We start from the raw sequence: 15,329 nt of genomic DNA on the forward strand, positions 1-15,329 counted from the left end.
GACCTAGGATTTGAATTTGGCCAATGTGAATGCCTGATGCTTAACTATTGCTCAACAGTGTAATGGAAATAATGACATTCAGAAGACTTGGGGGACTTTGACCAAGACACTTAACTTCTTATGGGCTCTAGATTTCCATTCTAATTAAAGGGAATTGTACTAGAAGATTTGAAAGTCTCTTCTAAATCTAAATATCTATGAATCTAGGGCTGTCTTTTATAACATAGTGTCATATTACTTCTGAAGACAACACACTTTTTAAACTATATTTTTCTTGGAAAATATCTTATAAACTTTTAAAACTACTAAAGAATTTTTAAGAGTTATGAATTATTGCTACCTTTGGAATTTAAACTGACCAGATTGGTGTTCCTAAAATGTATAAAACAGTTGAACTGGATTCCCTAAACATCTGCTTTACCTTAAAAAATGCCTTAAGTAGTATAACTTAGATACTAGGTCACGTAAGAGAATAATCGAGTCCCTTGCTTTAATTACATATTAAGGAGAATTTTGTTTTTGTCTTTGGGTTTTGTTTTGAAGAAGAGTATTAGATCGTGATGATATAGAGAGTACAGATTGTAAAAGATAATTTTACCAAACATAGATTTAAAATGCATTGTTATTGTTGGAAAATATTTCTAGAAATTTCAGTGGCTCAATGTAACTGTTAGCAGCACAGTCTTTGGAGTCAAAAGAGTCTGGGTTTGAGTCCTATCTCTGCTCTTTGTCAGCTTTATGTCCTTGAATGAGCCTCTTAACAGACAGTGACAGCACCTTGCTCATGGGTGGCTGGGTTGATTAAGTGATGTAATACATGTAAGATAGCACAGAAATTGGCAGACAGTAATTGCTCATTAAACCTTAGCGATTAATGCTGTTATTTAACACAGATGTTCTTGCAAATAAGTTTCAGTCTTATAACTTTTACATGGAAAATATTTATTGAAATCTTTTCAATTTGAAAACTTGTTCATCCACTTCAAATTAATAAAAATTAATATTGTAGAGTTTTCAGAAAATGTACCATTAATTCAACAATGTCTTTATTATGTTACGTAGCTGGCAACCTTGTTGCCAGAACAGTCTCAGAACAGAGCTTGTAACCAGAAAAAAAAAGTATGTATTTGGGCAGCCAAAATAAAGGTCAAAAATTACACAACAAATTATCAGCCCTTCACTAAATGTTTGTTTTTCTTTGCATAGTACATGGTACATAGTACATTGCTTTTCATATGATACTCAACAAATATTTGAATAAATGTATTTTTATGCTAGGTTTTCAAAATTGCTTTTCTAATTTCCCAGCTAGAGGTAGACAACATGGCAAGGCAGCATGGTAGCAATGAATGCAACCAAGTAGATAAACCTCAAAGTTTTAAAGATATAGCAATTTGGAACCAACTTATCCAAAGATAGTTCTGAGTGCTGTGATAGCCTTAAAAGGCACATTTTTTAAGGTTTAGTGCATAAGTGATGAATCAACCCGGCCCTGTCTTCCAGGTAGCAGCCTCATCCATACAGTTGCCCGCTTCTGACAGCTCTCCTTGGATGTCTGTTTTAGACAGCTTACACTCAGTATGTCAGAAACTGAACTTCTGTTGTCCTCCTTTCCATCTCCATGCATGACAGCTTCATCCTTCTGGCAAAAGGCATTGTTAGTGAGATTGTAATTGGCACATTTTCAGGAGAGCAATTTGAATTTAGTTGAGCCTTGCTGTGATTTTACCAGTTTTAAACATGTATTCACATGAATTTATACTTTTTGTTTTGTAGGATGAAGAAAATGGCAACAGAGGAGGTATGTTTATAAAAGTTTTAATTTTTCTCTGATAGTTTTTCTACTCATCTCCTACCATTCTTTAAGTAACATTCAGTGAGATGATTTAGTTTTTGGAGCCCACGTATAAAAGAGTCTCTAGATGTGAAAGTCATAGAAATTAAATGTTTTTACTGTAGTCTTCAAAATTTTATGGATTCCCTTGCGTCATCATAATCTGAATGTGTGATGATTTTGTTGTCAATTATATATTAGTGTTATGTAGGGGAACGTATCATGGTTCTAAGGAAAGTAATTCTGAGTTTTTTTTTATGCAATTAGTAATCTTATAAATTTAGTGATTTGGTGTGTGTTTTATCTACTAGATTTATTGGTTCAAATATTGAGAAATATTTTGATTCTTCTAGTTACTCTTGATTTAAACATATTTAATGGACTTGAAAGGAAAATCAGCCTAGGGATAGGGTTATTTAGTAAAAACTGCCGTTTTTATTTTTATTTTAATTTTATATGAACTTTAATGAGTTTAAATTTATACACAATAAAACACTATTTAAAAAACTTATTTCTAGATAATTTTAGGTGTTTAAAAACTTGTAAAAATAGTGATGAGTTTCTGTATCTTCTTTCTTTCAACTTCCCCCAACGTTAAAAACATAATTATGGTACAACTAAGAAAATCAAGACATTAGTATTGGTATGACACTCCTCTCTAAACTGCAGAATTTATTTGGATTTTGCCCCTTTTCTGTTCCCAGATTTCATATTGCATTCACTTTTCACGACCCCTTGATTCCTGTAGTCTGTGACAGCTTCTCAGTCTTTCCTTAAAATCCGTCGCCTTGAAACTTTGGTTTTTTTGTACAGCGTTCTCCAGTTTGGTTTTGTCCCATGTTTTACCTTTTGTTTGAAGTGATGCCTTTTTAGCAAGAACACCTATTTGCACCAATTAAATGTATTGTTTACTTAAGGTTTTGTTTTGATAAATACATCACTTGGGAAACCACCAGTCCAATCAAGGTGTGATTCTGAAAAGAACCTTTCCATCATCCGTAAAGTTCCCTTGTGCTGCTGTGCCGTCAACACTGCTGGCCCTAGACAACCACTCATCTGCTGTACGTCACGATAGATGAGTTTTGCGTCTTCCCAAATTTCTTATAAACAGAAAATACGGTGTATGCTCTTTTTTCTCTTTCACTTGGCATGGTTTTTTTTTTTTTTCAATAAGAGTACAGTCGCTTTACAGTGTTGTGTTCGTTTCTGCCATATAGGAAAGAGAATCAGCCACGTGTACACATACATCCCTCTTGGATTTCCTTCCCATTAGGTCACTACCGTAGGTGCTGCGATGCTATACAGTACGAGCTCCTTAGTTACCTACTTTATGCATAGTAGTATATGTATGCCGATCCCAATCTCCTAATCCATCCCACAGCTTGTCATAGTATTTTTGAGATTCACCGTATTGTACGTGTAGGTACTAATAGTACTCCTTTTTATTTTTTCCTGAGTGGTTTTCCCCTGCCTGAATAGGCCATACAGTGTTCATCCTCTCCCCAGTTGATACACCTTTGTAATAGCATCTCTGATTTGAGGTGTTATGTTCAGGGTTCACACAAGAGGAAAATGGTTTCTTTCAGCACTATGAGAAATAATCTGAGTGTGCAGGGTGAGGTAGGACCCTTCATAGTTATCACCGTAGTGCAAGATGGGCCACTCCTGTGTCACCATCTGTCATGCTCCAGGGCTCAGGATGGATTCCAAATGTTGGCCTCAGTGGCAAAAGGCAAACTGACAGGACCAGCGTCAGCGTGAGAAAGGCGTGGCTGCTCTGTCTCCCCATCACCCTGTGGACTGATGTGCTAATGCCTGGGCTACTTACCGGACACACTGCACCTGGAGTTTAATGCCTCTCGTGTTCTAGTTTCTACTGGGAGAGATACACTGCTAATAAATGTAGAAGGGCTTCGTTGTAAAACTGTACTCTGCAGATGATTATATTTCTGACATATCTGTTCACTGAAGTGAGCAGGTTTCATTATATGTTTTGACTGAAGAGAATAAAACATTTATAAGGGAAAACTTGAAAGATACAGATCCAGCCGAAGATTTGGACTGGCATGGATAAGCGAGACTGAAGGGTGTGGTCTGCTGAGAAAATTTACAGTTTAAATACTGTTTATTTATTAATTTATATTTAATCTCATTGAAAAGAGAATTTGTGTTCACATGCATGTATTATACTAAAATAAAAATGAGATTAAAATATTCATGGGGGAGAGTGAAAAGTGGCTCAGTCGTGTACGACTCTTTATGACCCCTTGGACCATACGTCCATGGAATTCTCCAGGCCAGAATACTGGGGTGGGTAGCCTATCCCTTCTCCATAGGATCTTCCCGACCCAGGAATTGAACTGGACTCTCCTGCAATGCAGGTGGATTCTTGACTAACTGAGCTATGAGAAAAGCCTCATTTTTTCATGAGGGAAAAGATGAATTAAACTGACACTCAGGAGGTTTAGTCCACATGAATGTATGTTATAGATCCTACACTGTTATCAAAGATGGGCTGTAAATTTGCTTTGAAGCTTTCCCAGTGGAGGAAAAAAAAAAGAGGGAAAGAAGGAAGGATTATTATTTAAGGATTAGCTGAGGATTCACAGTTACCGTCTGCAATGCAGGAGACCTAGGTTCTATCCCTGAGTTGGGAAGATCCCCCGGAGGAGGGCATAGCAACCCATTCTAGTATTCTTGCCTTGAGAATTCCATGGACAGAGGAGCCTGGTGGGCTACAGTCATGGGGTCACAGAGAGTAGGACATGGCTGAGTGACTGAGCACAAGGATTCATGTTGTCCATGAGAAAACAACATCTGGTTTGCATTGAAGTCTGAGACAGATTTCTCCTGTGGTTCCTCATAATGGAAACAAAGATAATGTAGTAGGTAGCATCCTCAAACCATCCTTTTACCTGAATATTTTTAACAGATTCCTCAGCATAAGTTGATTTCAAAAGCCCGTGGTCCAGTTTCGTCTAAAGAACTTCTCAACTGGGGACAGATGTTCTCCCCAGGGGGTACACGGAACATCAGCTGACATTTTTGGCTGACACAGTTGGGGTGGCGGGGAGGGTGTGCTGCTGGTGTCCAGCAGGGAGAGGTCAGAGATGCTGGTGAGAATCCTACAATGCACCCGAAAGACCCCACCCCCAGAGGATTATCTGGCCCAGAATAGTGCCAAAGTTGAAAAACCTTAGGTTATAGGGACGAACAATAAAACAGTGGCCCCCACGAGTACAGTTCCCCAACAGTCCAGCTTGATCTGGTGACAATACTTAAGACTATTAGGAGAATGGATATTCAAGACTACATATCCAGTGATCTTTAATGATTATTATCCCTCATAACTGAGTTTTGATCTGAAAGTTACCACTATAGTTTGAGATTAAATTATCTGGCTGTTCTACTGGCATTGTATGCTGTCAATGAGGGAATAATCATACGTAAGAAAAATGTTAACAGTTTAAGAAAATACAGAGTCAGTCAGTATATTAATAACTAAAAGAATTATAGTTGATAGCTTAAAAATCAAAGAATGTAAATAATTGAAATGCAATAAACTTATCAGGAGTCCAACAGATGGAGGGAGATAATAATTATAAGCTTGGTTAACAATTTAACTTAAAAGGCTAATATGTGTGTTAGTCGCTCAGTCATGTCTGACTCTTTACAACCCTCTGGACTGTACCCTGCCAGCTCCCCTGTCCATGGAATTCTTCATGCAAGAATACTGGAGTGTGGGTAGCCATTTCCTTCTCCTGGGGATCTTCCCGACCCAGGGATTGAACCGTTGTCTCCTGCACTGCAGGCAGATGCTTTACCGTCTAAGCTATGAAGGAAGCCCTAAAATGCTAATAAAAGAATTAAAATAAACCCAACATAGCTAAGATTTTTAAAATAAGAGAGATATAAATTCAAGCACCTTATCTCCTGCAAAGCAAAATCTGTCAAATTAAGATTATTTATAAAGTCTGGAATATTTATATGTTTTTTTCCTAAGAAGAAGAATATGGAAAGTTATGAGAATACCTAAAGCAATCATCTAGGTATTTTTGTAATATACTTGGAGAACTGCTTGATTTTTAAAAAAATTTTTGGAGGGTGGTAGAAATTAATATATGATCAAAGACTTTATACTAGGAATCATAATACATGCTATTATCCCATTTAAGCCTCGCTATAATGCTTTGAGGTGTAAGACCTTTTTGTAGATGAGGAATATTCCCCTTTTGTAGATGAGGAAACTGAAGGTGAAAAAGCTGTAAAGTCACTTGCCTAGGATCACACAGCCAAGTGACAGAGCTGGACTTCCAAATCAGGCTTGTATAACTCTGAAGTCCATCTTTTTGAAACTGTTCTGTTGACTTAAATTGTTTGACTTACGTAGTGTCAAGATTTAGTAGATAAATGCCGGATACATTTACTGCATTAGGAAATTAATTCTGTGAAATATCTCTGAATTGAAAAAGTTGAAAACAAATGTTCCATATTTGTGAACACTTAAGGACAAAGAATTCACAAGAAGGTCAGGGAAGCCCCAAGTTCAGAGGCCCCAGAGACATCTTACAGAAGCAACCGCCCCTTGTTCCTGGAGTCTGAATAGCCGGCTGGCAGCGGACCTGGGAAACTGGATGGGTTTAAAGAGTTCCTGGTGCTCTGTGTCCTTTCGCCGCTCAGGGCCAGGCTTCCTTTTGTCATCCCAGTTGGCAGTGGGCGGTCACAGGCTGGTCCACAGGGGCCTACTGAATTTACAGTTAGTACTAACAGTACCATTTCAAATAAACTGATCGGATGGTCTGTCAGAACATATTCTCTGAAAAAGTTTCTTCTGACTTGAGAACAGTTATTTATAGACCTGTTTTAAAAATACAACCTGTTTGGAGACAGACGACTTGTAATCTGTTATTTTGATTCAGCTGAATGTTTCAATATTCATTTTATAGTCTCATTTCCTTTTCAGACTTATTTTCAAGAGTATTGAGATTACAAAATCCTTTTCTATGAATTTTATTTAATGAACTAGAATCCCAGCCTCTGGTGCAGTGATCTGAGTCAGTGCCTAGAATCACTGGAGAGAAAAGAATTCCCAGAATTTTATTCAAGCTCCTAAGAGATCCTGCTAGGTTGCCAGAATTCTGTCCAACAGTTGAAAGGTTCTGTTTTGTTGTTCTTTTACTTTTGGCAATTTAGTGGAGTCTCTTTTTGCCACTTAACTTTCTGATTATTCCCTTTACCCAAGTTTTACATTCGGTTATATATTATTTCTCCTATCTTGTATAAATGTGTGCTCTCTGGATTTTTAAGATTTTTCATTCTTGTTGGTTAGTTTTCTGCACTATAATACAGATGCTGTATACAAGAAAAAGGCCATTGAGGTAGAAAAATATTTTTTGGTGATAATAATAATTGCCATCTTGCTGACATCCTGTTGTCCCTTAAATCATAACTTCATAATAGTCAAAATAACAATAATTGAAGGTTTGTAATTACCATTATTTCTCTTTTACTTGTTCTATGAGAAAAATTCTGACTCAGCTTAGGTGTATGAACACTTCCAAGATTCTAAAATTTGTATATCATTTTGTTGGATGCTTCAATAACTGTTGGATTTCTACTTCAGCATTAAATTTTATATTCTAGCATGTTAATGGTAGGAAAAAAGATATCTGGGGATTCTGTAAACTTTCTCAGTAGTAAAAATTTGTATTTTGTGATTCCAGTCACTTCTAACTAAACAACTCTACAGACTATGTTAGAGTTTTCTAATGAAGGGTATTTTAGTGGCAAGAAATAGAACTGTCCCCATGCCTAAGCCACCTTGGGAAGATGTGTTAATTCTAAAAAACAAATAGGGCATCTCCAAATTCAATGTTAAACAGCATCAGTTCAGTTCAGTTGCTCAGTTGTGTCCGACTCTTTGCGACCCCGTGAATCACAGCGCGCCAGGCCTCCCTGTCCATCACCAACTCCCAGAGTTCACTCAGACTCACGTCCATTGAGTCGGTGAAGCCATCCAACCATCTCATCCTCTGTCGTCCCCTTCTCCTCCTGCCCCCAATCCCTCCCAGCATCAGAGTCTTTTCCAATGAGTCAACTCTTTGCGTGAGGTGGCCAAAGTACTGGAGTTTCAGCTTTAGCATCAGTCCTTCCAATGAACACCCAGGACTGATCTCCTTTAGGATGGACTGGTTGGACCTCCTTGCAGTCCAAGGGACTCTCAAGAGTCTTCTCCAACACCAGAGTTCAAAAGCATCAATTCTTTGGCGCTCAGCTTTCTTCACAGTCCAACTCTCACATCCATACATGACCACAGGAAAAACCATAGCCTTGACTAAACGGACGTTTGTTGGCAAAGTAATGTCTGCTTTTGAATATGCTATCTAGGTTGGTCATAACTTACCTTCCAAGGAGTAAGTGTCTTTTAATTTTATGGCTGCAGTCACCATCTGCAGTGATTTTGGAGCCCCCCAAAATAAAGTCTGACACTGTTTCCACTGTTTCCCCATCTATTTCCCATGAAGTAATGGGACTAGATGCCATGATCTTTGTTTTCTGAATGTTGAGCTTTAAGCCAACTTTTTCACTTTCCACTTTCACTTTCATCAAGAGGCTTTTTAGTTTCTCTTCACTCTCTGCCATAGGATACCCAAATGTGCCAGACACCAGAAATAGGACCTGGAAAGCAGCTAAAACCAGAGTATCAACAACAAAATCTTGAAATATGATCTTCCAGAGGCCCAAACTCCTCTATTTACAGGATGATTTAAATAATGTTTACAGATAGTTTTGATTATACATGATTGTCTCATGTGCTGACCGCCGTAGAAAGTACACGCTCACCATCTCCTTCCTTCCTTCCTCTCTTATCATAATAATTCCAAATTCCCCGAGAGAGAAATATAATTGGCCTAGTTCATCATTTAATGAACAGTACTCACTATGTTTAGAGAGCAAATGTTCTTCACTTTAATGAAGAGCTAAATTCTGAAGAGCTGAGAAAATTGAGTATATTTTGTGCCATTGATTTCCATTAATAGATTGAAGACCTATTCCCTCAGGATAATAGAACACTAAAATATGGACCTTAAAATTGGTTCGAAGAAGAAATTCTTATTATGAGTAGATCTATGGTCTGTGGCGTGGTGGTAGGGTGTCAGGATTGTGTTCTTGTTACTTTTGAAATGTAGAAATACTGAGTGGGGTTCACTCATCTCATATCATTGAAAAGGAGCATTAACTGAACCTCTTTGGAACCATTTTTAATTGTATTAAAATTTAAGTTTTTTGAGCTTTGAATTCCTCTGGTAGTTATACTAAATATAGCTTAATAAGTATACTAATATTTGGTATATTAGTTCTTTACCAATTGAGCTATCAGGGAAGTCCATATTAGCATATAGTAAATATACTAATAACTTGGTAAATATACTAATTAGTTACATACATTTATTAACACCTAGTGCTGTTCCGTTGAACATAAGTGTCTTAAGCTGTCTTGAAAATATTTTACAAAGTAGCATTGCTGATGATGTTCATGGTGCTGATGGTGATGATGAAGGTGGCGATGGGGTGATGATAACGGTGGGGGTGGTGATGATGGCGGTGGTGCTGGGGTGGAGTGGCAGCAACAGCCTAACTTACAATGTGCCAGTTGCTGCACTAAGACTCTGTGTGGTCAACTCATTTAAGCATCACAGCTTTCTGAGATGGATATTATCACCTCCATTGTTTAAAAAATTAATTTATTTTAATTGGAGGCTAGTTACTTTACAGTATTGTGGTGGTTTTTGCCATACATTTACACCTCCATTTTTAAGATGAGGAAATTGAGGCACAACGTGTCTACATAGCAAGTGGTAGAACTGAACAGTCTGATTCTAGAGTTTTCTCTCAATTCCCACCCCAGCTTCTCAGAAAGCTCTTTACTCTCACATAATTCATTCTTGAAAATGTGTAATAAAGAGGGTTCTGTTCCCTTGAAAGTCAAGCAGTATTAAAAAAAAAAAATCACTGATTCAACTTTCAGATAAAATTTGGTTAACATTGTATTAGCCTTTCAGACTTGTTCTTTAGTTTCTTCTTTGTTTTTATAATTGAACATGTACTGTTGGCTTAAATCTGCTGGGCTGAAGGATGAAGCATCATTACTTTAATGTCTGCAATTGGTTTTCATCTTTGATTCAGTTACGTAAGGACGGATAACACTTTTTCTTGTTTTGTGTGTGTGTGTGTATGCGTGAAATGATAAGAGCACTTACAGGTATTTACCCAAGATAAATGAAACATGCCTGCAAAAATACTTGTACAGAATTGTTCATAGTTGGTTTTTCATATTAAATAAAACACTGGATTGAGCTGACCAAAATAGTAAACAACATATGAATGGGTGACTAAATTGTGGTATATCTGCTTGTGGACTACACGTGGCATCAGGGATCAACGTCGAAAACATTTCTTTTCTTGAGGTGAAATTCAACTAATATAAAGTTCACCATTTTAAAGTGAACAATTCAGTGACATTTAGCACAGAATTAAAAGGCGTGTGTACAATGTGTATCTGCCCCCTCTATCTAGTTCCAGAACATTCCATGACCGCAAAAAGAAACCCATGTCTCCAGTAGGCAGTCATTCACTGTTCTCCCTTTGCCCTGGTCCTGGGCAACCACCAATCTGCTTTCTGTCCCCAAGGAACTTAACCTATTCAAAATATTTCATATAGGTGGAATCATATATGTGTAACCTTTTTCGTATGGTTTCTTCCACTTTAGTGTTAATGTCTGTGTCACATATATCATGGAGAAGGCAATGGCACCCCACTCCAGTACTCTTGCCTGGAAAATCCCATGGGTGGCGGAACCTGGTAGGCTGCCAGACACGGCTGAGCGAATTCACGTTCACTTTTCACTTTCATGCATTGGAGAAGGAAATGGCAACCCACTCCAGTGCTCTTGCCTGGAGAATCCCAGGGATGGGGCAGCCTGGTTGGCTTCCATCTATGGGATCGCACAGAGTCGGACACGACTTAAGCGACTTAGCAGCAGCAGCACATATATCAATACTTCATTCCTTTTTATGGATGAACAATGGTATGTTGTTTGTACATACCACAGTTTGTTTATCCATTGATTTGAGCTGTTTCTGCCTTTGAAAGTGAAAGTGTTAGTTGCTCAGTCCTTTCCAACTCTTTGTGACCACATGGACTGTAGCCCACCAGACTCCTCTATCCATAATTCTCCAGGCGAGATTCCTGGAGTGGGTTGCCATTTTCTTACTCCAGGGGATCTTCCAAACCCAGGGACTGAACCCAGGTCTCCTACATCACAGGCAGATTCTTTAGTCTGAGTCACTAAGACCCCATGGACTGTAGCCGACCAGATTCCTCTGTCCATAGATTAATCCAGGCAAGAATACTGGAGTGGGTTGCCATTTCTTTCTCCAGGACATCTTCCAGGCTCAGGGATTGAACCCAGGTTTCCTGCATTGCAGGTAGATTCTTTACAGTCTGAGTCACCAGGAAGACGCCTTTAGATCGCTGTGATTAGGGCTTGGAACATGCATATACAAGTATTTATTTACATTCCTCTTTTTCAATTCTTTGAGGTGTATATGTAGGACTGGAATTGCTGGGTCATGTGGTAATTATTTGTTTAACATTTTGAGGATCTACTGAACTGTTTTTCATACCACCTGCACCATTTTTGCATTTCCATTGGCAATATATGATTTACATATATCTTCTCTCATTCTCTAGGTTGTCTTTTTATTTTCTTGATAATGTCCTTGGATGCACACAATTTTAACTTTTGGTGGAATCTCATTTATCTACTTTGGTTTCTCCTGCTTTTCCTAGGAAGCTTTATTTCGATTAATGAAGAAGGCAAGCACAAGACAGTGCGCACTGTCTAATCCATTTATGTGAAGCTCTAGGGAAGACAAATCTGAACAAATCTGGGGGCGCCTGAATTGACTGGGAAGGGGCACAAGGGAAGGTTTTGGCTTGATGGAAAGGTTCTAGATCTTGATTGTGGTGGTGGTTGCATGGGTGTGTACATTTGTAAAAGCTTACAAACTGTTAAATGGGCAATGTTAAGTCATAAGAAAGTTGATTTAAAACAAAAAACGTATTCGATTCAGTTATTCAGTCTACTGTTGGTGGACATTTAGATTTGTTTCCAATGTTCAGCTGTTTCAAGCAGTACAACTATGAGCCATCTTTTTACATGTACTTTGTGCATATATGTACTCATATCTGGTGGGTGTGTATATCTAGGAATGAATGGCATTACTGAATCATAGGTATGCACATAGGTATGCACACATTTGGTAGGTATGGCTAACACTATAATCATTTCCAAAGTGATTATACCAGTTCACACATCCATCAGCAGGGTATGAGAATTCTAGTTGCTCCATATCTTTACTAACACTTGACATTTGTCTTTAATTTTATTCATTTTAGTGAGTGTGTGGTGGTGTGGAATTTGGGTTAATTTAGTTTCTTGACACTGATGAAGTTGATTACCGTTTATTTGGTTATTAGCTATCAGTCCTTTTAAATAATTAATTTGTAGGAATCTTCAAATATTTTTGATGAAGACTTTCTTAGTTTTGTATTTAGCAGATATTCTGTTCTGACTTGCCTTTCAACTTCTTATTAGTAATTCTGATAAAGGGAAGTTCTTATTAGTAGTTCTGATAAAGGGAAGTTCTTAATTGTAATTTAGTCCAAATTATCAATCTTTTCTTTTATGATTAGGGCTTCTCTTATGGCTCAGATGGTAAAGAATCTGCCTGCAATGCAGGAGACCTGAGTTCAATTCCTGGGTCAAGAAGATCCCAGATTATCAATCTTTTTGTTTATAAAGTTAATACTTTGAATGTTATTGTAGAAATTTTTTTTCTTTTACAAAGTCATGAAGATATTTCCCATTATGGATATGAATCGGCCTGGCAATATTCAGTGAAAAATCTGTACTTTTTCTACTGCTCAGTAATACCACCTGATCACACAGTGTCTCTACATGTTTTGGTTGGTTTCTGGACCTTATTCTATTCCAGGGATTGACATATGGCTCATTTTTGTATAGCTTCCAAACTAAGAATAGTTGTATATTTTTAAAAGGTTGTTTAAAAAAAGAATATGAGACAGAGACTGTATGAATCCTGCAAAGGCTAAAATATTTAGCATCTGGCCCTTTACAGAAGAGTTTGCCAAACTCTGTCCCATTCCATTGGTCACTTTCTTTGGAGCAAGACTGATCTTAATTACTACAGCTATATAATAAGGGTTGCTGTTAGATAGAATAAGTCTTCTAGTTTTGTTTTCAAGTTTGGATTGGCTATTCTTGTCCATTTGCAATAACACACGCACAGAAGATATTATGGAAAAACCTGAATGAACTTTTTAGTCAACCCAGTACAAATTCCTCTGGAATTTTGATTGGTTTTATATTATTTACAGTAGTTGAATATTTGAAATATTGAATCTTTCGATCTATGAATGTGGTATATCTCTTCCACAAAATTCAAAAAATGAATTTTGAATTTTTCTGCGTCTTTTTGGATAATCATTGGACTTTTTTTCTCCTTTAAGCTCTTAAAATAGTGAATTATGGGCTTCCTCGGTGGCTCAGACGGTAAAGAATCCACCTGCAATACAGGAGACCTGTTCGATCCCTGGGTCAGGAAGATCCCCTGGAGAAGGGAATGGCTACCCACTCCAATATTCATGCCTGGAAAATCCCATGGACAGAGAAGCCTGGCAGGCTACAGGCCATGGGGTCACAAAGAGTTGGACATGACTGAGCAACTAAGCATAGTGAATTATATTGATTTATTTTTTAAATGTTAAATTGACTTTGCATTATAGAACTAAACCAAGATTGTTCCTAATGTATGATACTTTTTGTATATTACCAGATTTGGTTTTCTACTTTATTTAGAATTTCTGCATCTCTGTTCAAGGATAGCTTTCACATAAAGGTGGACTTGGTCTTTTTGATATTTGGTGTATCATTTGGGTTCCCTGAGAAGCAAACACCAAGACAGAAACAATGGCAAAACATTATTAGACATGGCACAGGTTAATTGGGGGGAAATGCCCATAGAAAGGGGCAGCAAGGATGGGGAAGAGTTAAAATTGGGATACAGGTCTGTCACCTGGGAAAGAAGAGAGAAAAGGAAGGATTTGGTCTGAAGGCAATTTTGGCATAGCTCTTTGAAGGCCTGTATTGGGCCAGAGAGGAGTTCCCAAGCCAACACTGGCCCTTAGGAGAATCCTGCTTTGCAGGGGTAGGAGACTGGCAAATGTGATCTTCCTGTGAACATCATGGTATTTTATTTCTATTTTTATGTTATATTTATATTATTTACTTATGTATATCACTATATTATTATTTATAATATTTATGTATAGTAAATGCATAATAAATATAAGTATATAAATGTTTTTAAAATATATAAATATAAAATATATTATCTATAAATTTAAAGAGATTTATATATATAATTTGAAACTATGATGTGACAAACCTAGACAACATATTAAAAAGCAGAGACATCACTTTGCCGACAAAGGTCCGTATAGTCAAAGCTATGGTTTTTCCAGTAGTCACATATGCATGTGATAGTTGGACCATGGGGAAGGCTGAGCACTGAAGACTGATGCTTTTGAATTGTGCTGCTGGAGAAGACTCTGGAGAGTCCCTTGGACAGCAAAGAGATCAAACCAGTCAATCCTAAAGGAAATAACCCTGAATACTTATTGGAAGGACTGTTGCTGAAGCTGAAGCGACCAATACTTTGGTCACCTGATGCCACTATCCGACTCTTTGGAAAAGACCCAGAGGCTGGGGAAGATGGAAGGCAAAAGGAGAAGGGGGCAGCAGAGGATGAGATGGTTAGATAGTATCACTGACTCAGTGGATATGAATTTGAGCAAACTCCGGGAGATAGTAAAGGACTGGGAAGCCTGATGTGCTGCAGTCCATGGGGTCACAGAGTCAGACACAACTTAGCAACTGAACAACAACAACAACACAATATGCATTTTTTTAAAAAAAAGATTGAAAGAGCTTGTAACTTTTGGTTAAAGGGCGAATTTGATAGCTTTCCATATGTTCAATAGTTTTCAAGTGTTTGAAAGGATATTTTGGACAAGGGGGAGTAGATGCCGTTTCACAGCTAGTGAAGATGCAGGTTGCCTCTTTCCCTGATTCTCTTTTGGAAAATCCCCACTTGTATTTTGGACACAGTTCATCTAACTGATTGTGATAAACAAGTAGAGACTTTCTACTTCCTCATATACCTGTTCCTGAGAGGTAAAGACTAACACAGACCTGATACAGGAAAATAGGAAAATAAGAAGGGAGATTCTGTCTTATCAATAATTGGTCATCAGAAGGTTCAAAGTAAAATTTTCCTACATACTCAGACTAGTCACTATGTTCATTAAGAAAATGTTTTTTTGTGTTACTTTGAGAACAGAGGTCAT

At 37.6% G+C, this 15,329-nt stretch overlaps 1 protein-coding gene across 5 annotated transcripts in view; it reads left to right on the forward strand.

Annotated features, from left to right (window-relative positions):
* The window catches only part of ARHGAP21 (Rho GTPase activating protein 21), a 131,273-nt gene that overhangs the window by 55,048 nt on the left and 60,896 nt on the right, over window positions 1-15,329 (forward strand). For all 5 annotated transcript variants that reach the window (XM_025264400.2, XM_025264399.2, XM_044927464.1 and 2 more), the window contains one exon: window positions 1,777-1,801. In XM_025264400.2, coding sequence (XP_025120185.1) covers window positions 1,777-1,801 — 25 coding nt within the window. The remainder of the gene's footprint in view (window positions 1-1,776; window positions 1,802-15,329) is intronic.

Source organism: Bubalus bubalis, chromosome 14 (genome assembly GCF_019923935.1).
Source record: "Bubalus bubalis isolate 160015118507 breed Murrah chromosome 14, NDDB_SH_1, whole genome shotgun sequence".
Lineage (NCBI taxonomy): Eukaryota > Metazoa > Chordata > Mammalia > Artiodactyla > Bovidae > Bubalus > Bubalus bubalis.